Source organism: Phasianus colchicus, chromosome 14 (assembly GCF_987193195.1).
Source record: "Phasianus colchicus chromosome 14, bPhaCol1.hap1.1, whole genome shotgun sequence".
In the NCBI taxonomy this organism is placed as follows: Eukaryota; Metazoa; Chordata; class Aves; order Galliformes; family Phasianidae; genus Phasianus; species Phasianus colchicus.
The window spans coordinates 9118830-9143167 of record NC_143449.1 but is presented as its reverse complement, the minus strand read 5'-3'; the positions used below and the strand labels follow the sequence as shown (position 1 = coordinate 9143167).

General features: G+C 45.1%; 2 protein-coding genes across 6 annotated transcripts; one reads left to right on the top strand and one right to left on the bottom strand.

Annotated features, from left to right (window-relative positions):
• Positions 1 to 39: 39 nt before the first annotated feature.
• Positions 40 to 5757, bottom strand: LOC116229716 (DNA-directed RNA polymerases I and III subunit RPAC2-like). Of its 2 annotated transcripts, XM_031594383.2 has the most exons (5): positions 5659 to 5757; positions 3327 to 3424; positions 2198 to 2274; positions 1103 to 1185; positions 40 to 238 (listed from the first exon to the last, which is right to left on the bottom strand). In XM_031594383.2, exons 1-5 carry the CDS (start codon positions 5695 to 5697, stop codon positions 191 to 193), a joined length of 345 nt encoding a protein of 114 aa, XP_031450243.1. In that variant the 5' UTR covers positions 5698 to 5757; the 3' UTR covers positions 40 to 190. The 2 variants fall into 2 exon arrangements, with proteins under 2 accessions (XP_031450243.1, XP_090006323.1); XM_090150197.1 differs by lacking the exon at positions 40 to 238 and having other exon boundaries at positions 252 to 1185.
• VAMP7 (vesicle associated membrane protein 7) lies at positions 5747 to 23239 on the top strand. Of its 4 annotated transcripts, none has more exons than XM_031594379.2 (9): positions 5747 to 5860; positions 6589 to 6689; positions 11557 to 11715; positions 14321 to 14378; positions 14866 to 15003; positions 18005 to 18095; positions 18647 to 18714; positions 20488 to 20580; positions 21236 to 23239. In XM_031594379.2, the coding sequence occupies exons 3-9, from the start codon at positions 11570 to 11572 to the stop codon at positions 21302 to 21304; spliced, it is 663 nt and encodes a 220-aa protein (XP_031450239.1). In that variant the 5' UTR covers positions 5747 to 5860; positions 6589 to 6689; positions 11557 to 11569; the 3' UTR covers positions 21305 to 23239. The 4 variants fall into 4 exon arrangements, with proteins under 4 accessions (XP_031450239.1, XP_031450241.1, XP_031450242.1 ...); XM_031594381.2 differs by having other exon boundaries at positions 5776 to 5902; XM_031594380.2 differs by lacking the exon at positions 5747 to 5860 and adding an exon at positions 5917 to 6043.
• The last annotated feature ends 1099 nt before the right edge of the window (positions 23240 to 24338 follow it).

Genomic DNA, 24338 nt, shown 5'->3' with positions numbered 1-24338 from the left:
CTATCGTTTTCTGTACCCGCATGAGCTGAACACAGCAACACCTCTGCAGCATCAAACTTCATATACTTTATTACTAGAGAAAATACACGCTTACATCAAAGTAGTTATAAAAAAACCCAAAATACTCTTGACACGGGGAATTCAACACATGAACAATACAAACATCCACGAGGACAACCATTCCCAAACGCTACTGCATCTCTTCCTCCCTCTGGGCCCTGTATTTCCTCATGCTCTTCTGCAAGCAAGAGCAAAGGACAAATGTTAACAGTAATACATCTGAGCAATTCACACACCAGTATCACATCAGTTTGTGCTGTGACTTCTCCATCCAAATCCTGGAACAGTTGAGGGACCACAAAATGCTCTGACAGAGCTCCAAGAACTCCCAGAAGAGATTGAGCCTTTGTTCACCACAATACAAAGGAAGTCAGGCCATGCCTGCTGTGTCCAGCTGCAGGGGTAAGCCCTAAAGACTGTGCAAGCTCTTGCCTAATCCTGGTCAACGCGTTGAGTAAATACTGAGAGAAGCCAACCAAGTATGCTATGGGAGGACATGCTCAGCAGCTCAGTCTCCAGTACCCTGAGTCTGCTCTCCACCCCCAGCTCCAGCTCTTGGCCCCTCTCCTGCTGAAACATATGCCTAGAGAGAGCACTCAGAGCTGGGCAGTCCACAGACTGGCTACAGGGAATCTACAGCTCAGGCTGTAGTGAGTGTTCTGGCGCTTCTCATGTGGAAGCAAGAAATACAGAGGTTTTCCCATTTAAGTTAAAAGATAGGAAGTTTAAGAATTCCTTCCTCCATTACCTGCAGGAATTTCTGCTCCTTAATGCTCCAGCAATAGCAAAAATATAGGCAGAAACACTCATGGGACATCAAGAATTTCTGCTGTACCAACCGGTACCTTCCACTGCAAAGACTGACCTGTCCTCTCCTCTTCCCAACCCCAATGGTTGAAGTAGCGGTTTAGGACTTGGAAAACCACAGTCAAACCAATGTGAGGGAAAGAATGCCTGAAAAACCCATCAGACTTTTCATAACAAAAGTTCTCAGTCCCTCTTGACCAAGAAGGCTCCTGAGCTCTTCAGGCAATAGTCTCACCTCAAAGGTATCGAGTACATGTTGGCAAACACCCATCAGGTCATTCAGCCCTTTGCGGAATGGCTCAACAGCAGGAAGGGACCCTTCGGAAAAGCAGATGAATTAGTGAACTGGGAGGTGGCTGGGGACCTTTCCCTCAACACTGCATGCCAGCATGGCTGTTCCCACAATGCAGAGAGGCTCCTACATGACAAACAGCAATGTGTGGACTCCTGCCAGCCTATCACCAACAGCCCAAGCCCAGAGCTCAGAGCCTAGGTGCTCTAAGCTATAGCCCAGGAGCAGCAGATACTTATCCTGCAGTTAGTCCCAAGTTAGCAAAGCCAACAGGCTGAGCAGCAATTATTTTTACAAAGTTAAAGAGTCAGCAAGCACAAGCAAGCAACTTGCTTCCAGGAACTGACTTCTACATATTTAATGCTCAAGGGATCAGCCCCATGGGGAAGGAATGAAATAACAGCATCTCTCTAGGCAGCAGACAAAGCTGCAGAGCATACAGGGCCAGGTGTGTTGGGAGGAACAGGTGACTGCAAGAGACTCAGAGCTGTCAGTGCTACCTATTGTCAGGGGACAAACTCTTCAGGAGGCAAGTCATTGGGTCAGCATACAGAGTCAGTGGGATGAGGCTTTTCAAGACAGCCTCAGGTCCAAAGCTACAAAACAGCTGAGTAGTTGAAAGAAAAATGAATTATCTTGTTGCAGTTAGGTACGTCAGCACAGTTTCTAAACACCACACTGACTTAAGGGCAGATCAGCTCTGACACTGAACAGCAGATCTATTCTACTTCCAGCACTACAGTTCAGGGCCTGCTGCCAGCCAACTCAGATACCTGGGACCAGGAAAGGCCATGGGATCCTCAGGCCTCAGCTGGCAAATGCTGTTCAGCCCTACAGCTGGGAAACAGAACAGCTACAGCACAAAACTCAGAGCAGCCTCCCCAATGAAGCAACAGGGCACAGAAGTTGCAGATGGCTAGCACAGAAGAGAAAGAAAAGTGCTTTTCTTTGTTTGCACAACCCATGGCTGAAACCTGACACAAGCAAGGTGAATCCCACAGAAATAGCCAGACACGAAGAGGACACATACATCCATACCTCTGGTCTGAATGCGGAAGTTGATTTTGCTTTCAGATGGGTGTGTGATGCAGTAGCCACAAAACTCCACGTCAGGGCTGTGGTGGGGAGAGAGAGAAAAAGAGTAATGGAAGCCCAGACTGTTCACAGCACATCTCAGCAAAGTCAGAATTTCAGGTCATCTCAGACCTGCTGGAGTTCGGGATTCTTCTGCAATGACCGAGGGGCTCCCAGGAGGGGTATGCTGAAAGGAAAGAGCCTGAATAACATTATTCACATTCTCCACCTTTGAATTGCAGCTTTGCAAAGCAACGATATGTCTGGCAAGCTCCTAGCACCACCAACTGCCTAGTGGCAGGCCAAAGAAACTACAGCATCCTCTGCATTTCAGACACACAATTTCCTCCACGATTAACCACCAAGGAGCAGTAAGGACTAGCTGTTACCTAAGGGATGGAAAGCTGGAAGCCAAGAAGGTTAAGACAGCCAACAGGACAGAGAACTCGTCAGCCAGCCCCACCCTATAGCACTGAAGTGGTAGAATAAGATAGGCCTAGAGATGGTAGCCAAGATCAACTAAAGGTCATCAGGTAAGTCTGTGGGGGTAAAACAAGTCCAAGGTCAGGCCAGAAAGTCAATTCACAGGCCAAGTGAAAGAAACCCAAGTTAAACACAACTCAGTGATCACTAGATAGCCCTATAATGATAAAAAAGGACTGTGACCAGGTCTGTAAAGTCTGTAGCCAAGAACAAGCAATACTATGGCCAAGCTAGGAACTAATGCTCCTGTCATACAGGCAACAACTGGAAGCTGTGAGCTCAAATGAGACTCCTGAACCAATGGGCAGGGTATGGAGGTTCCAGGTGAGACCTGTCAGGCTCCTTAAGGCTTGCAAGTACCCTCTGGGTCCTGATAAAAATAAGGAAGAAAAAAAGAAAAAGAAAAAAGCAGCTGATTTGGGGAACAGAAGTTATAGGTAAGAAATCTTTGATATTATGTCTGATATAAGACCCTAACAGATATATAAGGAGGTGATTTCTGATTATGTGTTTCATTTTAATACCCTTGAGGTACAGGTTATTAAAGAGAAGGCTAGAATAGGAGACAAGTGCTCTTAGCAGCACCAGACACTGTAGGGGCTTTACTTACTTTTTCATGACCATATATCGGAGGGAGTTGCCAAGCGTGTGGTCCTCATCATGCAGCACAAAAGTGACACAGTTTCCATCTGTTCCATCTGCCTGGACCTGCCACAAATTGGGAAAGAAGAGATGCCATAATGTTTTCTGTGGTAATAAAGACCAAGATCCTAGTGAAGAATCTGATTCCAAGCTATCTGAGGTTGAAAAAACTGCATTTATTTCTCTTTCAACAACCTGCACCTGCCTGTGCAGGGCCTGTTTCTGAGGGATAATGTAGAAAGGGTCATTACTGAACCCTGTAACACTAGCAGCAATCCCCTAATTCAGCTGTTGTAGGCTTAGGCACCCAAAAAGTATGAAACTAACCAGTGTTTCCTAAGAAGCTCAGTTTGGGATCCCCTCCAAAGCCAGTGAGCCACCTAATTAATTGCTCAGCTACTAGAGGGCTGCTGATCCCCTGATATTTCCCCATGTTCCACAAAGCCTGGTGTATCCAGATAGCATTGATCATTTCCACTCCTAGCAGCAGAGAGACTTCAGGCTAAGTGAAGAGCCCGTCTGGATGAGTACTGATCTCTTTGCATCCTGCCTCTTGCCAAATCTTCAGCTGCTCCAGTGGTTTTATAGCCTCCTTGTGGAGCAACGCTCCCCTTCCTCCTCCTGCAGGTACAGCTGCCCCAGGGATCTGACTCAGAAGCTTAGAAAGGAAATGCAGTCTGCTTCCTGCAAAGAAGATCACCCAGATGTTCAGCATGACTCCAGGGCAGGTTCTCGCACACCAGCTGTTGCAGAAGAGCAGATGCGATGCAGCAACATGAGGATGTTGGCCTGCTCCAGTCTCTCTTGCCTCCTAGCAATTCGCAATCCACCCTCAAAGCAGTAAGTGTTACTGGTGATTAAAATAAAGAGAGGCAAAACCTTCTCTTGACATGGCAAGGCAACGTGTGACTCGTGATGTCTGGAAGACAGCCTGCCTGCTCTCCTGCTTGCTGGAGCCAGCACCTTCCCACCTTCTTTCAAGAAACAGCTGCTAGCCTCAGCTCCTCCTACTGTTGGGCTTTGCAAAGAACTATTTATTAAAATTGTCTTCAAAAGGGATTTTCTTTTTCATTAAGAGTAAAGGCTTGGACAAGAGCAGGCTAACTTAGGAGGCAGCTGCCTGGCACTACAGGCTGCCTGGCACCCATTTTACTTCCTGCATTCAGTTGCACTTTAGCTCAGGTGTAAGTGTGCATACATAAAAAGATGTTTCTCCTGACTGAGAGCAAATCTTTACATCTGAATTACAAAATTGGCATAAAAATAACTTGAAAAACAGGATGCTTGGAGCTTTAACAGATAGATTTGGGAGCACCAACTTCAGAGTCCTTTCCAGAGCTGAGGGAGCTTTTGTATACAGGAAGCAGAGGAATGTGACAGGATGCATCTCCCGCATGGTGGCTGGGTCTGCTTGTGGGAGAGAGCAGCAACACAATGAGTTCAGCTGTCTGTGCCTCCTTAGCACAGTGTAAATACCCCGTGCACTGATCTGGCAGATAAAAGCCAAAGCACGGCTGTTTCACACAGCCATAAGGAACATGTCATGCTAAACCTATCTGTTTCATCAAACTTGATTTCTCTCTCTCCTTTCCTGTGGAGAGTGCCATGATAGAATTCAGGACTTCAGTAGGATTTAACTTCACTTCTCATCCAGAAATAACCTAGTCCTACCTAGTCAGATATCTCTTTTCTGGCACAGTCTGAGGCTTCAAAGGAAAACCAACGCTTGCCCTGCCAGAACACAACCAGGACAATTACTCCCTGCAGCGTTGGGTCTGTGCCTTGAAACAAAAAGCTGAGATTTCTCACAAGTCTCACGCTAGAGACTTGCTGCAAGGAGATCAAAGGCTGCAGAGGAGCCGCTGGGGAGGACGTGGCGCAGGGCTCCCCTGTAAGACAGCAGAGCCCGCTGCCCCGCACTCGTTATTGTGAGCTGCAGCGCCACCTAGCGGCTGCTGCGGGCAACCAGAGAACGTCCCGAGCTGGAAGGGGCCGATCGGGATCGCCGAGCTCGCTTCCGGCCGCTTGAAAAATCAGACCCTGACTGCTGCATTTCAGCAGCTCTGGAGCAGACCCGTTCCCGGCCGCCCCGCCGCAGCTCCGTGCCGTTCCCTCGGGCCCCGCCGCTGTCACACAGAGCAGACGGCCCGGCGCACCGAGACCGGCCCCACGTGCCGCCAGCTGCTCAGAAGCGCGGGCCCTGAGGATCCCGCCCGGCTCCGGGCGCCGGATTGCTGCGGTGAAAGCCGAGCCGCGCTTTGCTCCCGCTCCCCGCCACCCCCGAGCCCCGCGGCCCTCACCATCTCCAGCGCGGCCTTCCTCTCGCCGCTCTCCGCCATGCCCGCCGGACTACAACTCCCAGCACACCCCGCGGGGAACTACAGCTCCCAGCACGCCCCGCGGCGCCGCGCCGGAAGTGCCTCGCGGCGGGCCCGGCCGAGGGGCGGAGCGGCGGCGGGCGGTGGGCTTCGTTCCTGCGTTTACTTCCTGCCGCGGCGGCCGGTATGCCTGAGGGAGGCCCGCTGAGGAGCCCCCGGCCTTGGGGTACAGCCGGTGGGGGCGGGGAGGCCCGTTGGCCGCTCGTTGCGCTCCGGCCGTGAGGGCCCGGCTGTGTGCGGCCCTGAGGGGCTGCGGCCCGGAGGTGGGGGTGGGAGGCGGCTGGTAGCGCTGCGCTGCTGGGTCGCGGTGAGCTCTGGGGCTTCGGGTAGGGGATGGTGGGGGCTCTGAGGGTTGGGTGCCCATGGGTGAGTGGTTGTTCTTGGGGGCTGGGGTCGCAGGGCGGGTTGTAATGCTGTAGCCGTGTGCCTAGCTGTGTTCTCTCTGCCGAGAGCTTAGATATCTCTCTGCTTTACCCGTCCTGCACGTCGTGTCCTGTTGCCTTCCTGCAGGTGGGGAGGGGAGAGGAGCGGGGTTAATCTCAGCCAGTGCCGAGGTGCCGCAAACGAGCTGTGTGCTCCGAGAGGAAGCTGAACTTCTGCTCAGCACTGCTTGAACTTGGTGCTCCTCGGGCTTCAGATGCCTGGCTAAGCTGCTGGGCTCACGGTCGGGATAGCAGTTAAAGAAATAATGTGCAAAAGGCAAGGAAGGGTTAAAGGGAAGCTTCAGTTGCTTTCTGCTGAATTCATCGTATTTAAACGATCTTTTTTATTGCAGCTTTCAGAATTGCAACACCTATGTTTGTTTCACACTTAAAGCCAGTAGTAACGCGATGCCCCTTGTTTTCTGTGCAGAGGATTTCTGGAAATACAAGCAGTAACTTCCTCCATCCCTCTGAGCGCTGAGGCTGTGAATGTTTTGTTCAGGAAGAAGGACTAACAGTTCCCCTTGACTGGTAAGGGCACCACTGCTGAGTGACAGAGGATGAGCACCATTTCTCTCCCTTCACTTCTTGTCCCAGCTGTGCTGGCTGCATCCAATAGTTGATTCCACACCTTCTGTGAAGTCAGAGCAAGAGACAAGTTGTTTCCGTCTCACTTGAAAATAATGTATTATCTGCTGTGCTTGGGGGCTTCAGTGCTGAAATGTTAAACACTGCATTGAAGATTGAAGCTATGTATTTATCATTTTTTAAGACATTGCAGGAATTTCTTACCTTCCTGTCAAATGTCCGGGGAGAAAACTTGTAAGCAGCAGCATGCAGTAACTTGCAGCATGACTTGCAGTGCTTCAGTAGTCACTGGGATACAAGTGTGACACTCAGGTCACCTTTGTACATCTCCACTGTCTGCTCAGTGCTTTTGACACAGCCTAAGGAGCTCCTTGGGTCTGTGATGTTTTCTGGCTGAGGAATGCAGCCTCCTTCCCCTTTCTTTCCTATTTTGGAGCCCTTCCTTGCAACGCATATCTGGTTTCCCTCAGTGAGTTTGATTCCTTTCTTTTAGGAAGGTTTAGACTTAGTTATTTCCAGCCATCTTTGAGTTAGAAAACAGTTGTTTTCTTTAGGTTATATGAAGGAGCAAAAGGGATTGTGTTCTAATGGATTTGATTCCTGACTCTCCTGCAAGTAGTAAGAAAAGCTGTTTTCTGGCTTTGCAATGGATTTCTATTAATAACAAAAGTAATTAATGGTTTCTATAGAATTGGATGTGACACTGTTTGGAGAGAAAAATATATGCTCACTGCTAATCTGTTTTACTTAAAACATTCTGCTGAAAGCTGAGGAAATGTGACTTACAAAGTAGGTGGTTACTGACTCTGGAGTCAGGCAGAGAGCTGTGAGTTCAGAGGCTTTGCTTGGTTTTGCAACTGCTTCTTTGTATTCATCCTGTTCATTGAGTGGCTGTGCTGTAAACAGATTTGTTTCTAGATATTTTTTTTTTGTCAGTCACCTGATTGCTCAAGAGGCTTAGCTGTGTTTGTTTGTCCCTGGTTGTGACCTGCTGTTCTACCACATACCAGTACAGTCCTGGTTCTCTTGCTGAATTGGACGAAGTATTGCAGATGTCTGTATGCTGGTGGGTCTCGTCTGGCATGATGACTATATGAACTCCTCTTGTTTTAGCTAATGTTGTTGCAAATCACTGTGCTGCTCACAAATTATTTGGATTGTGGTTCCTCATTGGTAGCTGTTGAAGAGATCAGTCCCCTGCTGAGGAGTTGTAATGTGTGTAGAAAACAGAATAAAGTGTATTTTGTGTAGTTTGCATCTTCTGGCTAAAGCGGTCAAAGCTGAGGTGTAGGAGAGGGCACCTTTTTTAATTTTTTTTTCCTGGGAGAGTGTTTCTTTCTCTGTGGCCCTGTCAGAAGGGAATGAGCTGCTGTTCCTTTAATCAGGAGAAACTAAGAACAGTTGCATGGCAGTTAATCATTTCTTTTTGCAAGATCAGAATCAGTCATGTGGGTGCTCTTGTCTCTGATAGGCATTTAACTGGAGGTATCAAAGTTTAGTTTTTTCATCCCTGTCTATAAACTCATTGGGTATGTTTTGTGGCTTGTCCTCTCTTCTGCTTCAGTTTTTTCAGGTGGAGGTGGTGGCTCCTGCAGAAAGTTTCCCAAAAGTTACTTACTCCTTTGTGCCTTATCTCTGAGTAATCCCCCTTTCTATTCAGTCCAAATATTCTTATCTTACGTGAGTAATAACAAAAGCTTCAAATTTACAGAGAGAGGACTTGTGATCAGTAACTCACCCAGCTTGTGCTTAGCTGGACATCGATGAGTCTTGACTTACTGTCACTTTGTGACCCTCTGATTAGTGTGTCTGTGGCAATGTGCTTCAAGGAGCTGAGAAGCTTTTGGAGGCCAACATCAGCAAAATATTACTGAAATTTGTGGCTGCTCGTCATCCTCTGTGTGGCCGATCTGCGAGGCTAGCTTAAAGAGAAAATGTTCTGGGCTGGCACCTTCCATCCTTTGTGGTGGGATGTCAGAGATCTCAGTGCTGGGTGTGCCCTCAGGTGTATTTTGCATTGGTTTTTTTTGTGTGTTCAGCACTCTCTAGGCTTTTCTAGATGCATTTTTCTGGAGAGAGGTTTGGGTTTTCTGTACAGGGGCAGCTCTAAAGCACTCTAGGCAAGATGAGATCCAGCAGGCTGGCTCAGTGATGCTGGAAGGAAATACTGTGGTTAGGTTGGTAAACAGCTTTGCAAATGACGTGGCTCTCTGCTTGTCATGTGATGTGCTTTCCAGTTGAACTTGGTGAAGTAGAGAAGAGCCGTGTCAGCCTTGCTTTTCTGTATTCTGACTGCCACAGTCTTCAGGTGGATATTGACACTGATTGACCATAACAAGCACCATCTGTTTCTGCCTTCAAAGGTCATGGTCTCCAGAGCTTCTTAGATACAAAATAACGTGGTTACTTTTTTTCTGTAATGCTGGCAGACTTGATGTTAGCGGGCATTTGTGAGCCTGCGAGTGAGAGAGGAAACACAAACCCAGCTGTTGTTTTTTTGTTGTTGTTTTTTTTTTTTACCTCTGTCTACTGGCATTTTGAAGTCTTTCCATCTTGGAGGGGAGGGTGATCAGTCATGCAAACAGCTGTTTTCACACCCAGTTATTTTACCAGCAGTAAAAGGGGGCTGCTGGTGTGGGCACCCCTCACCCTCCTTCTTCCTGACAATCTTTGTGTGTCAGCTGGATACAAATCTGGTTTAAATACATGAGCCATCTTCAGGTGAGCATGATGGGAGAGGAAACAAGTGGGGTGTTGGAAACAAGTGGGAAGTACTTGGGTGCAGTGCAGTGAGGACAAATGAAGTGAACCTGGAAAGAACAGTAGGTAAATGCAACAAGTTGTCTTTGTTCTGAAAATAGGACTTGCTCTGAGATTGGGCGAATGAGAAACTTGCCATGCAAAGCGGGCCAAGGGGCTTTCCCTGTATCCCTGGTAGAATTGATGTGGTATGTGCAAGGGTGCAAATTTCAAGCCAAGAGGAAGTGAAAGAAGCAGATCAACTTGAGAGAGTCTGCAGCCCCTCTGCAGCGCTCTGGTGCTTCAGTTGTTGGTCCCTTTTAGGGGTACCTGTCAGGAACAGCATTTGCAAAGACTTTTGTCTGTGTAGCATGAGCCTTTCAGTGTGTTCTCTCTTCACCTTTATTGACACTACAAACTCTCAGTTTTTCTAGAATGCACTTTGCTGGCTGCTATGCTCTCGAACGGCATTATTCGAGGAAGTTTACTGCTCTGCTTCCTGCTTTGCTCTTGTCAAACTAATCCTTTGCCTTCTGTTCCAATAGATGGTGCTGGTTCTGAACTCACTGGTGCTCCCAGGTGATTAAGTTAAAGTCTGCAGTAAAATCAGGGAGTGTCTTGTCTGAATCAATCCCCAGATTTATTTTTTTCCTCTCCAGTCTTGAGCTCTTATACCTGCAGGAGATTACCTGTTGCTGTCCAAGCCTGACTCTGCCAGGCAGCAGAACTGTGAGCCCAGTGCAGCAATGATTGTATCTTAACTTCATGATTTTGCTAACATCCCAGTATTTATTGGTCCATCTTTTCCCTTATTGCTGTAATCTCTTGTGCTTTGGTCCAAATGAAAGCAGACATATCTTTCAGTGCAGTCACTTCCTTCAGTGCCAGACGGGTAGAAAGTTTGACTGCCAGTAGCTGTATTCAGTCTTTCTGCCTGAGGTCTTTGGGTTCTGAAGCTAAATCTGTTGTACCTAATTTCTAGAGAAGTCTCTGAGCTGTTTACTTGCAGTGAAGTTGTTGTGTGATCTTTCCAGCCAGAATGCAGAGGTTTCTATGCACAACACAAATCAGGCTAACAAATCAGGATAATTAGATGCAAAGGGGAAAACTAGGGTTTTTTTCTTTTTCTTGATAGGGTCAAAGGTCTTCTCTAAGCAGAAAAGAGGCTTATGGATGTACTGAATCAACCAAGCAGATGTCACAGCTGTGGTGTGACATGGGGCTTCACATGTTCAATCTTAGGTCTGTGATGATACTTGAGCTGGTTGAGCGTGTCCCTTTATGTGATTGTGCTATAACTTCACAGACTTCATGGAAGTTTGGCTCTCAAACACTTGCATCTTGTAATCTGTATGGTTTGATATACATATGCAAGAATGTTGGCTTGTAGAAAGAGTGTTACTGTAGATAATCAGTCTGCAAATGTTGCACCCTCACTTTGAGATCTGCAGATTATGTGCTCTTATAGAAGTCTTGGTGCATCAGTGAATGCTCTCCAGGCTGTAAAAAGTAGACATGTGGTGTGACCAATCAAGCAACAGCTTTTCTGCTAGAGTATGAAAGCAATCAAGTCCAAGGTTCTATTCTTGAACTGAAGTCATCTGACAGAGACAGTAGGCTTGATCTTTGTGAGGAGCTGCTCTTTACATAGCTGCAAGACAATTGTTTCCTTTCTGAAGTGTGTAGCTTGCTGGCTGCTGGCAGCCTCTTTGAGAAGCAAGAAAAACCTGATGTGTTAATTGAAAACAAAAAAAAAAAAGCTAGAAATCTGGGTGAAAAGAACATAGGTAAAATTCATTATGGGGTCACTGACTGTAGGACAGTGTGCAGTAGCAGTTTAAAGCAAGAAAACCAACTCTTCTAGAGGTGATTGTGGTCTTACCAATATTCTGAACAGAACCTGAAGGGGGAAAAAGAGAGAAGCTTTCTAATAGCAATATATTGGCAAAGTATTGATTACATTTATGCCTTCCTCCCATTATGCTGAGGACTGAAAAGCTATTATTGAGACTACAATGTTTTTTTCTGTCAAATAACACAAATCTAACCCTTACGGTGTTTTTATTTCCAGATAGTGTGAAGCCATGGCTATTCTTTTTGCTGTTGTGGCGAGGGGCACAACCATCCTTGCCAAGCATGCCTGGTGTGGAGGAAACTTCCTGGAGGTGACAGAGCAGATCCTGGCAAAGATACCTTCTGAAAACAACAAACTGACCTATTCACATGGGAAGTGAGTGATATTTTTCTTCTGGGTATCAGAGCAGAGACTAGCTAATGTGCATGAGGATAGCGGTAAATGGATGTAGCAAAATTCAGTTGTTCTCAGATCAGTTGTGCATCCTGATTGCTTGAAGATAAGTCTTACAGGCAATCTTTTAGAGTCATCCTGAGGTACCAAAAATGCAGTTGCTGGGAAAGAAGGCTTACACGGATCTCTGACCAGTCCTCGGGTAGCAGTTGGCAGAAAAGAGCATTTGAATGCAATATCTCCTAGCACTGTGCTGCTTCTTTATTGCATACGTGGAATACGAAAGTTAATGTGCTGCAAATTAACAATAGAATTGCAGAGAACACCAATTTAGTAGTGTTCTGTGTTACTCAGTTCTCTTCTGAGTGGCTGGATTCTCAGTGTTGTTCATGCTGTTGGGTTAAAGCCATTTTGGCTGCCTGAAGATTCAAAAGATAACAATTTAGGTAGTCTTCCTGTGTCCTTCCCTGCCTTGCAAGTACTAAGAGACCCTGGGGAAGAGCTTTCAGAGGAAGCTGCCTGTTCTTCAAGTACTTTGTGTGCTGAATCCTTTTCTACTGTAATTTTAAGGGCAAAGTCATTTCCTTTTGTTCTACCTTTGCCTTGAGTGCTGTTCAACCATTTACAAAATTGAGCTGCAGGAGTGCTACAGTGTTCTTACAGTTGAAAACTTGAACTGTGATAGAGGTTCGCTGTTCTTTGGTGGGAACACTGAGAGGTAATTAATCAACTGCATCTGTGCTTACAAAGCATGCTGTGAAGTGGATAATCTTTTGCTCACTACTTAAGACTTAATGAGGATTCAACATTGTAATGCTATAATGTGATGGAAAGTATAGCAATAACGGGGGTGGCGAAGTCTGTGGTTGCAGCAAGTGAGAACAAGCCTGAATGAAGCAGCCGTAGACACAGAAACAAAGGAAGAAAACTTGCTGACCCTTGGAAGAGCTCAGGTAGGCAGGGATCTTGAGGAGGATACCGTTACTTCCACTGGCAACCCTTAAATGAAGTCTGGGAAGGGGTGGATCCTGGCTCCACCCTGTCCTGTCACTCAGGTATGCTGCATGCACCTGAGCTCCTCTGGCTTGGCCCTGCCTTCCCACTGGGTGCTCAATCACTGCTTCAAGCTGTGACTTAGCATTTCTGCTACAAACACACTGCAAAAGAGCACTCTGGGCACTGAGCCTAGTATCATTGTCTCCTCTGCTAAAGTCTCTTCTGACAGGTTTTCTGTTGACATTGCTTTTCCTGTGCATGTGAAGAACAGCCTCTTTGGTCAGAATCTGTCGTTTTATTTTTAAGAACTTCTGGGCTTTTCAGGTAATCTCCAAGGAGAATCAGCTTTCTAGCATCAGTTGTTCTTGGGGTTCTTCTGTCTCTGCCCTTAAGATTTTCCTACCCTGGGGAGACTTGAAGGCAATGTTGGAATAAGCTTTACTGCTTTACTTCTCCCTTTAGGAAAAGGAACAACAGCTGTAGATAAGGAGCAGCTTTATGTTAAGTTGTTTAAAAAAAAAAAACAAAAAACAAACAACTCTGTTCTGCCCTTAAAGCTGCACAAGGCAACTGCTATGCAATGTATGCATTACAATGATTTTATTCTAGAATCTGTGAAAGAGGTCTAAATGGTGGTGGAGAGTAGATAGCATCACTTAAAAATTAAATAAAAAAAAAAAAACAACAACAACAAAACAGCTAAAGCCAGTGAGCCATCTGCTCCAATTGGTTCTGGGTTGGATTTAATAGTCTATGAGCTAAGTTGATGGGATGTTGTTTTTTTCTTGTGGGCCTGGAAATAACAGCTTGGTTTCACTTTGAGAGGAAGATATGGCTTTGAACTGGTTTGCACTGTCTTTCAGGTTACTAAGAGTTGCATTTAACAGGCATCTGTTTATTCAGCACCTCTCAAAGCATCTTTATGTGAATAGGAGAATGCAACCACATGCTTCAAGCCTGTTTAGCCTGATTGTTGTTCTCTTAAATTCATTTTCTTATTTGGCTGCTTTTGTTTTGTAGTCTTTGCAATAAAAACCCAAAGCAGTGCAACTTAGTGGTCCTACAAACATGACTAAAGAAGCAAGTCACTGTACCAGTGAGGTTTGTTGAAGCATTAACTTCCTTGTCACTCCAATCAACTGCAGATAATCTCACAAGTTCACTGTGTGTGGGTGCTTGTATACAGACAGCAGGATTAGATACAATCTTACCCCCATTTATCATGTCAAGGTGTTTTTTTTTCCCCACAAGTAAGTAGCTGGAAGAACATGGAACTGAAGTTTGGCAGCACGAAGTTGCTGTGAAGTGTGGGGTGCTGCAAAGTGCATGATGGCAGTTATTACTTATGTGTAAGTTGTCTCTTATTTAATGTAGCTGATAGAAGATAAACACTTGGCATCTGAGGAAGATAGCTGGAGTGTGTTGGCATCTGTGTGACTTGCTGTAGGGTAACTGGAATTTGCTGCTCTTCTTTTTTCCAGCCCCTAAATTCACCACAGACACCAGCATCTTCTCTATCATCTCTTCTCCTGGCAGAGAATGTCTTGTGGCAGCTTTTAATGACTTAGTTTTTTTCCCCCTCTCTTTGCAGTTATCTGTTTCATTACATCTGCCAAGATAGGATTATATACCTCTGCATCACGGATGACGTGAGTATTTTGGCTACAGCTATTGCACACACAGGCTTTTTATGAGTTTTAGCTTTTTCTGTATATGTGTCAATGAGAAATCAATAATGGGTGCTAATTGCAGATGGGGTTTATTCCATTGGGGTTTTTAACTGATGGTAGTGAGAACATGGCTCTGAAGCCTAAGCCTGAAACTCAAATGCGTGTGAATAAGTATCTCTGAGGTTCAGTTCTTATTTAAAGCAAAATCACCTCCCTCACAGGAAAAGATATGAGACACAAAATTAGATCTACATATATTTCAGTAATATCTGCTTTCAGCTGATGTCCAGGAAGGTGTCTGGAGTCTGGTTGCTGCTAAAAACTCAGGGTAACCAGCCAAGTCCTGTAGAGTTATGCACAGCATGCCTGTCTAAAAGTGGATATTTGTGGGTTTTGGACTGGCTATATGCTGCATACACTTCATGATCTGACTGGTTCTGGTTGTGGTCTGTTCGTTCTCTCCTAGGACTTTGAACGTTCCAGAGCCTTCAACTTCCTGAATGAAATCAAGAAGAGGTTTCAGACCACGTATGGCTCAAGAGCACAGACAGCCCTTCCCTATGCAATGAACAGCGAGTTCTCAAGTGTCTTAGCTGCACAGCTGGTGAGTTCTGTTGCTAAATGGGATTGCTTTGGCAAGTTAAATTTCTCCCCACAGGGTCTTTGTATATTTTTTCATTTGTACCTAAAGTACCACACTGAGTTTGTATATGAATGCAGAGGAATTTACTGCTTTCCCTGCGTGTTCTCTACAGCTGACTTGCTTTACTGCTTCTGTGATGAAAAGGGGCTGGGGTTAATAGTGATTATTTGCACTGCATAGCTGAACTTGAGATCTTAAAGATAACATTTGAAATCTCAAAGCTAGCTTCAGTTGGCTCTCCGTTCCAAGATCTCTTCACTGTTACAAGCAAGATGAATGTTTGCTACTTTTTCAATTGAACTAGGCTTCAAAATTTGAATATCTAGTAATTCCAAATTTCCCCTTGCTTCTCTTCCTCTTACTTCATGGTACTCCATGGCTTGCTGCTGGGGTTCTGGTAGGGTATTTGTTTACAGTGCTGTTTCATTTTCATGAGGCAAGAACACTGGGCTTGGGTTCTGGGCAGGTTCTGTGTACAGAATCACTTGTGTGGATGCAGAAAGGACTTCGATTCCCAAGACAGCAGCTTAAAAAAAGGAGAGTGTTTAGAGTCTTCTGCTTAAAATTCATCACATTTTTTAGAGTTCTTAATTGACAACAATTTCATAACTCGAGTGGTGCTATTTTTTGAGACCTGCCTTAAATTAAAAGGAAGATGTCCTTGGAACCTTGGTCTTCAGAGCTTGTTTGCAGGCTGTATCTGGGACAGCTACAGCTGGTACTGTATGCAAGATGTGTAGGAGGCTCTCAGTCTGCTTTGCTGTGGCTGGTGAGTGTGTAAGCATTGAGGCTGCTGCCCTCAAAGCTTTCTTTTTTCCTGTTCATCTACTAAAAATGCCAGGTTTGAAGACATTCTGGATGCAGGAGAGGTGGTCCTCTGGTCACCTGGCAGCACAACTAGTGTAAGGGCAGAAACTAAGCAAACTTCTAACACTCACCTGCAGTAACAGTTGTGTTTTGGGTGCAGGTTGTAGCTGGGGGAAGGTGAAGGGAGGGTGTGCACTTGTGCTGTTGCTTCCTGAAAGCTGTACTGGATGTTGTGAAAGGAATCAGTTGTGCTGGTATCCTCAGGGATGAACAGAGATGATCCATAGCTTGTGAGGTTGCACATCCTTCACTGCAAAATCTGTTCTTCAACTTATGCAGTAGGCAGAAAGCAATGAATAATAAAGCCAGCATGTCTTCAGAAGAGCCCAATGGATTGTGCATTATAAATTAGATTCAGTCCTATCACAGATAGGAAGTTAGCTTTTTCCTCTACCAGCCCTTGATGTGTGGAGACCGAAACTACACTAAGTGATGATTCATCAAAATGTAAGCAGTTTTTGGCTGGAATCAGCTTAATGCTCTGCCTTATCAGAAGAGCCAGGCAGTGTTCAGGGCCATGGTGGTGTTACTCCTCTAAAAATCCCAGCATTTTCATTTCTCTAAAGCATGAAGTAGAGCTGCTTACCTTAGCTTTTGCATATTGATGAAATCCAGGCATCTAATAATTCTTAATACAAATTTAAATGATGGCAGAAAGCTGTTCCCCCAGCTTCCGAAGATTAGAGCCTAATGATCTAATGCTTTGTGTAGTGGGAGAATAGGACTGCTATCAAGGTGGTTACAGAAGTTACTGAAGGAGTTTAACTGGTGTGATGCTGAGTGTAGAGATCATATGGCAGTTCAGAGATTGTGCTGTTACTCAAGCATATCACACAGATAACGTTGAAAAGGGAGGCCATGCTTCCAGTAAAACCAGTAACCAGCTCAGGTAGCATGCCAGTTCTGCAACTTCTCCTAAAACCAAGCTTCTTTGTTTTTCATTTTTTAAAGGAACTGTTACTTTCAGTGCTATATCCATCAATTATGACATGAGTACGTGAATGCTGTTAGAGCACTAGGCTTTTGCTTCCCATGTGGTCAGAAGTGGATGCAAAGTGAACACTTATTCAGGAGAAGATTGGGGTTTAAGAAGCCACGTGGGTTGTCACAAAGTACAGCAGAGACAATCTAGTCCTGGTCACTGCTGTCAGCAGGTCTGTTTAGATGGCTTTTTCTTAGGAGGTGCTTTGTGAAGCCCTCAGATACAAGTGTAGTGGCTACAAGTTTAGAGCAAGACAAAAGTTCATCCATGAGTTTTGTGAAAGACTTGTTCCTTGGGGGAGGTGACCTAGGGAGCAGGACAGTAGGAACTGTGGCTGGTGATGCTTGACTGCAAAGGACTGCTGAGGACAGCAGACTTAGTTCCAGAATACCAGAACTTAGACAATACTGACTTCACCTCAATTCCCTTCCTTTGATTCTGAAGCCATTGTGAGACTCCTTTTAACCTGGGGATGGTGGTTAGCACTTCTCCCACCTACCAGCCTGAGTCAGATAGTCACCACAGGTTCACTTGTGGTCCCAAAAGCTGCTTGTCTGCTTTACAGGAAGAGCAGTTAGGCAACTCTGACTGACCATCTTAAACACATCATGTGGTTCTTCCATTGTGCAGTCCCTCTTCACCCTAGCTGGAGCTCCTGCTTGATGCTCACTTATGGATACAGATGCATTCTGTCCTGCTTGTGTAATTGCAGGGCTCTTTATGTTTTATAGAGAAATAGAGAGGATTGTGTAAAGTTTTGACCTATTACAAAGACAACAGAAGGATGTCTGGGAGTGGGAACAGTGTGTTAATTTCCCTTGCTACAAATGTGATTTAACTTCCTAAAGAGGCTGTTACTCCTGGGCTCTCTGGAAGTTGCAGGCACTTGTTGGCTGCACAGCTGCTGCAGTGCAGGAGTAGATGGGCATGCGTGACCTTGTAAGGGGCTGACAACTTGCATTTGGGTCTCCCACACAGTTGTAGATGTCTCAGGTAAATTGGAATCTCAAATGTATGCCCTCTGCCCTGCACGGTAAGGAATGGGAGATTCCTTTTTTGTGTGAAGTGCTATGTTGAGGATCCTTGTTTTCACTGACTGTTCATTTGTTACAGAAATACCACTCGGAGAGCAAGGGCACTGACCAGGTAGCAGAGACACAAGCCCAAGTTGATGAACTTAAAGGAATCATGGTTCGAAACATAGGTATCTGGCTTGTTCTTGTGCCATGCATGTAGCATTCCACTCAGCCAGAATGGTGATCCTGCAGGGAGAGTTACTGAGAGTGGAGCTGGTGGTGGGCTGTCCTCTCCTAATGGAACCAGTGATGGTTAAAGGGGCTGGGGAGTTCTGAGTTTGCAATCCATTAACTGTGTTGGACATGGTGAGAGCACAGCTTGCACTGAGGTGCAATGTGCTCTGGGTTTTGTCCCTGTCACTGCTGCCTTCCTGCAGCTGCTATGAGGAAAATGCTTCTCAGCATTTTGTCCAGTTGGACTTTGGTTTGGGACAAATCTGACCACTTAAAATAAAGACCTAGATCTGGAACTGACCAGAATTATGTGGATTTAGTCCCAATATGTGATATTGCTCCTTAAGCACTGCTTTGTAATCTCAGAAAGGTTGAGGGCTATTTATCGTCTCAGAAACCACTGCCAGGAGCTGCTCCTCCTGGCTTCCAGCTGAACTTTGGATATTAGAAGCAGCTTTTCACACTGGGATTCTACTTACAGATTGGGATTTTTCTCTTTCTCCAGACCTCGTGGCACAGAGAGGAGAGAAGCTGGAGTTGCTGATCGATAAAACAGAGAATCTTGTGGATTCTGTAAGTTTGGGGAAGAACTTTAAAATGGGGAATTAGTGGTCCTGCAGCTATTGTGCTCTTCAGAGAGCAGCATCTAAAGCCCCTTTTAAACAGACATTAAAGCACCTTAAAGTAACATTTCCTTGTGTTAGAAACAAGTCTTGTCTTATTTTCCCCCCTCTGCATGGCTGTTTAACAAGCTACGTGCCAGCCTTGCAGTTCCTTAACAGGATGAAGGGGTAAAGTGAGAAATGACTAAGAAGTCACATTGTATGTAACTATAAAGCATATGTTATCTATTCAAGTGGCATACATATAGCCTGGAAGTTTTCCTCTATTCCCTGGAAATCCCTAGACCTGATTCATCATCTTCTGCAGGATCCTAGCTTGGGGCCTAATTTCTTTGGTGTCCTCAAATGCAGTCCTCATTCCTATAGATTGCCAGTGTGTCCTGTATGGGACTGATGGATATGCATACATCTCAGAGCTGGCAAAAATATTGTCATGCTTTAGAGAGATGAGCTAGGAGTGCTTGCAGTTACCCAGCTGGGAATACTGTCCTCCTGCACTGAGTGTTTGAACCTTTCTACTTCAGGTGGTGGCAGTAAGTAGTCTAAGCTCAGGTAGTGCCTTAGACAAAAGGACTGGAATTCCTTCTTCGGTTGGTCTGAATTCACATGTCCTCACTGTGAATATTTGTTGTTGGAAACAATGCAGAGAATGAATGAATGGAATGTGGTGCTAGTTTGAATGTCTTACAGCTCAGTGGTGAGAGAGTCCTTGGAAATTCAGGGTTGAAGTTTTCAAGAGCAGTGAACCAGTTTCTCACTCCCACGTGAGTCTTTACTACCAGAGTGGTGTACCTAAAGATCCTTTCCAGCAGCAGTAAGGTCTTCCTTTTGGCAGGGAGGTCTGAAGAAGCCAGTACTCAAAGCAGTCCTGGAGAAGTGGTCTGGGCTGAGATGAGGTGTGTTGCTGCAGTGTCTGCACCAGGACAGTTGACAGTAGCCAGTAATCTGTTTTCATATCTAGAAACTGCACAGTTAAGTGAGAGAAGTTCAGATGGTAACTTAACATGGAAATCAGTGTTGAGTCGAAATCAAGTTAATAGGGGTGCAGCTCTGCTTGATGTCTCACTTGAAAAGTCTGGGGGGTGCTTTGTGGAAAAGCCTGAAAATAACCAGCAGAGTGTGCTGCTGAGTTGGCTCAGTCTGGATGCTGCAGCCTTTTTCTGTGTGGGTATCTCTGCACGAGCTGCTCAGGGAAAGTGATGGGGGCAAAGTTCTGGTATTAAAGGAGTTACTTTTGTAGCTGGAGTAGAACTGATGTTGAATGTAGGAATAAAGATCAATAATTACTTAGATATTTTTGGAGTACTTCAGTTCCCCAAAGCTTACAAGTCAAAGGGGAACACAACCAGAGGTAGTCCAAGGTAAACTATACCTTGTGGGCAGCTGACAGACCTAATGATGTCCTATGCCCAATTTTTCCCAAGCTGACTTCCGGAAGGTACAAACCCAAGCTGGTTCTGGATTTAGTATTACTTCTGTTGTTTGGGTTTCATTTATCTTGCCCTTAAAGTAGCATAGGAGATAACTTTCCCTTGATGCCAGTTTGGCTTTGCATTATTGTAACTGCAGGAGTTAAATGGATCTGGAGGAGATAACTGCAGAAGTTTGGCTTATTAGGGAAGTAGGGTGGTATGGGTATGTGCCTCTTCATCTGGCTGCTTGGGATGCAGCTTTCTCTGCAGTAGATCATGGAATAAAACAGCTGTTTTACTTTCTCTTCTAGTCAGTCACTTTCAAAACTACCAGCAGGAACCTTGCTAGAGCGATGTGTATGAAGAACCTCAAGCTTACCATCATCATAATCATTGTATCAATTGTAAGTATGGAGCATAATAACCTCTAGCTCTTAAGACAAGCTTAGCTACTGGAAAATGCTAATAGTGTATTGCTGTCATCAGACCTGCACTAACTCATACTTGGTATCTAATACAAGTGTTTTTAAGGTTTTCTGTGAGATGGAAAAAGGAGCATTGTGCTGGGCAGTTTTTCTTGTCAAGGTGATTGAAAATGTTTTCTTGACAATTTTGTCTAGCTTACAGATGTTTGCTGTAGTAACAACTGCCTTGCTGACTCCTTAAAAGTTAAGGCATTGAGCTCATGGCTCCTCTACCTGTATTGGCTTTCTAGGCCTTATTCCTTTTTGTACTCATTACTTAGCTTGGAATAGCATACCTCCAGCCTCTAATGAATGTGAACAGCATTAACATGAGGATGCTGAAGTATAATTTCAGGTTGGGTGTGTGAAGTACTTTGTCACCACTGAGGCCTTTGCTGGAGGAAAATTCTCATCCTGTTGCTGGATGGACATGGAGAAAGAAGTCTTGGTGCGAAGTTCTGTAGGACATTTGACAAGTTATTTTAGGGTGTTTATAACCTGGGTTTTTCAGACTTGTTTTTTGGTATCAGGCTGTCACCAGTTGACTTCTGAAGGACAGAATTCTCCATTGAAATCATTTATTTTCTTTCCCCAGGTTATCATCTATATCATTGTATCAGCTGCCTGCGGTGGGCTTGCGTGGCCAAGCTGTGTGCAGAAGTAACCAGAGACAGCTGGTGCTGGTCAGTTGGAGATGAGAATCACAGCAGTGTGAAGAAGCGACCTACGGAATAACTCTTAATCTTTCACTACTGACACCTTCTCATTCTTCATCCCTCCAGGACTTCAGACTTTCTGCCTTATCACCCCAAACAGGCCCAGCCGGTTGCTGCTTTTGTGCAGCTGTAACCTCAAGAATGGGCTGTTTTAAATTACTTGAAGGGATTTTTTGTTTTCTGTCCCACCTACAACCTTCCCAGCTAGCTGGTACCGCCAGCTCTGGAGGGTACACGCATGCTTGTCCATGTGTCCATGCAGCTTTGCACTTTCATGTGAGTGTGCAAGTGGAGAACAGCTCTGCTAGCAACTGTCCTACCCACAAGGATGACACTGGAGGATAGTTTGGGGTGGGCTGAGCCAAGCTGATGGGAGAGCCACAAGATGGGTGTATTTCCATTTTCCACAGACCATAGAGATCAGGTGCCCCTCCCTGCACATCTGGCCTCCTGTAGTGGCTCAACATGTAGGGGTTGCAAGTGCAATATTGGTAGTAACAAAAAGAATGGCTTTGGGGCTGGGGCTTTACGCACTGTAAGATGTAGGTGTTGCTTCTGTATGAAATCTCCCTTTTCCTGGTGGTCTTTCAGCAGTTGGTAGGAGGGTGATAGGTCACCTCAGCATTTGAAGTGGCCTCCTCTTGACCATCATTTCTTTCTCCTTCCTCCCCTTTAATTTGTGGCTAAAATAATACAGTAAAGGAGATGGTTCTGTATAGTTAAGGTTGCAGTAATGCATATTCTTTGTCATGTTATTTCTCCTGTTTTTCTGAAGGTGAACTAAAATGAATACTAACGTTACCACTTGTTAAAGTGAAAATGGGAGCCAATCAAGGCTGATGTATTAATCAGGCTTGAAAAGGTGTCATATTGGCTGCTTGTGCTTTTCCTCTGAAGGTTTGTGCTAAAATGACAGAGGACAGAAGGTTGAAGTTGAATGGATTGTTCCTTTATAGTCTGAAGCAGAAAAGGCCTTTCAGATTTAGTAACAGCTACTCATGCTGGGGGGAAAAGAAACAACACAAAAAAAAATCACCAAAACTCCAAGGCTTATTATCAACTGTAGGCTCTGGTAATGTGCTGTATCTGTAGGGACTACTTTGCCTGGTGCTGGAAGCTGTGATTACCATGTTTCTGTCCCATCAGGCCACCCTTGGGAAGGCGCTGCACAACGAATGTGTAGGGCAGCACAGTGGCTGGAAGTGCCAGCAGACTGGGAACAATTGAAATCTGGTACAAGTATCAGATGGTCTGATAAGGAAGCTGCACTGCTTTGGCCTGGGGAAGTGACTTCTGACAGCGAGTGAAAACTGCAGGTACAGGAAACTGAGGCTCAATTTGGTGACTAAACTTCAGCACTTGGTGCCATGGGTTCCCTGAGTCCTGCAACACAGGCTTGCTAGGAAGGGCGATGACATTGAGTGGCTGCTCCTTCATGTGACTTTCCTGGTGTGTCACACTTTCCAGCAGGTACCATATAAAGCTTTCCTATAAACTTGCACAGTTATTTGGGTGTGACTTCAAGGCTAAAACTTAACTAATGGTAATCAAACCTTGATAACCAGAAAGGGCCAACTGATCAACACTGTGGCCTGTTTATACCCTGCATTAATACACTGTAAAGCAAAGAAAGACTTTGTCTTACCTGGAAGTGGATGTGAAGGAGAGCCCTTCATCTCCTCCTTACCCTTACAACCACCTACAGCTCAATGTACAATTGTGCATGCTTTAGGGACTGTTGATGTTATTGTGTTAATTTCTATGATTTGTTGTCTTATGTACAAACACTTTTTAAAGACTTCCTCTCCTTTTAAAGGCTGCACTGAGGCATTAGTGTAAAAACGAAGTTAACCTGGTTAAATAAAATTACTGTACAGAAAGGAGATCTGCTTAGCTGTGTGAAAGGCTGTCTGGCACTGGATGTAGGAGCTATTTGGAAACCAGGGTGCACCTAGGGTCTGGGTCTCCCTGTGCACTGCTGCAGCTTCCAGCTTTGTGTCACCCTCTGTGGCTGCTTGAGAAAGCACATGGGGAAATCCTGCTGTGACACAACTCCTGCAAAGGCTGTGTTTTATCTCTCAGCTTTGAGAGGATTTTGATTTAGCTTTGCAGGTGGTAGAGCCTATCATGACTTGACAGTGGCTTTATTTATGGTGAGGGGAAGAATCTGTTTTTCCTTGGTTTTAGCTCACAGTATCTGTGAGTACCTGGGACAGAGAGATGCTAAAAGATGCATGGGATGAGATGCCTGCTTGCTCAGTTCATGTGCAAGGGTGGAGGGAACATAAAAGGAAGTGATGATAAGGTAGTGGTGATGTTATTTGGAAGCTACATTAAAATCTGTCTGAGAAACTGTTTTAAGGCAATTTCAGTGACTTGAGATGAAATCCCACTGTCCTGAGCACAGTCTGTCTTTTCTTTAGTCATAGTGGGGAAGACCCTACCTTCCTGCAGGATTTTCCTGTGCTGTGCCAGACTGATTCACTGCAGCAGCTGCTAAGCTCACTGTCCTCCTCTTCAGCCTCTGTGTTTAAAAATAAAAGTTAAACAGTTTGGTAGCTTTTCATCTACCTCAGGAATATTAAATAGGTGGTGTAGTGTTGGAAGTAGTCTCATGCATCAGCAAGAGGGAGTTAGATTTCCTCTTCAACTTACAGAAACTATTCAAGTTCAGTGGATAGTTGTCATGATTAGAGATAAAGAAACTGCATCTTAATGATGTCTGCTAGGGCTTGAAGACAGTACAGAATATCAAAATCTGAAGGAAATCACCCAGTATGAGAATGGCTAAGGGAATGAAGGGACTTATCCTGAATTAACATCTCATTAATTTGGTAGCACTTTTGATTTATGGACCAAAAGCAGAGGGCTGTCCTTCCTCAGAAGAGAGCCATCCTTAAGTGCTCGTCAGTATCAGGCTAATATTTATAATGCCCATGACTTCGAGCAGAAGCTAATCTCAGAATGAGACCCTGCTTAACT

Bases quoted from the DNA above. Each gene is read 5' to 3' on its own strand.
- LOC116229716 (XM_090150197.1), bottom strand. From the start codon at position 5,697: ATGGCGGAGAGCGGCGAGAGGAAGGCCGCGCTGGAGATG. The intron at 3,425-5,658 runs GTGAGGGCCGCG...AATTTGTGGCAG, and splicing joins GGAAGGCCGCGCTGGAGATG to GTCCAGGCAGATGGAACAGA. The intron at 2,275-3,326 runs GTAAGTAAAGCC...TCCCCACCACAG, and splicing joins CGATATATGGTCATGAAAAA to CCCTGACGTGGAGTTTTGTG.
- VAMP7 (XM_031594379.2), top strand. From the start codon at position 11,570: ATGGCTATTCTTTTTGCTGTTGTGGCGAGGGGCACAACCATCCTTGCC. The intron at 15,004-18,004 runs GTGAGTTCTGTT...CATTTGTTACAG, and splicing joins GTGTCTTAGCTGCACAGCTG to AAATACCACTCGGAGAGCAA. The intron at 18,096-18,646 runs GTATCTGGCTTG...CTCTTTCTCCAG, and splicing joins AATCATGGTTCGAAACATAG to ACCTCGTGGCACAGAGAGGA.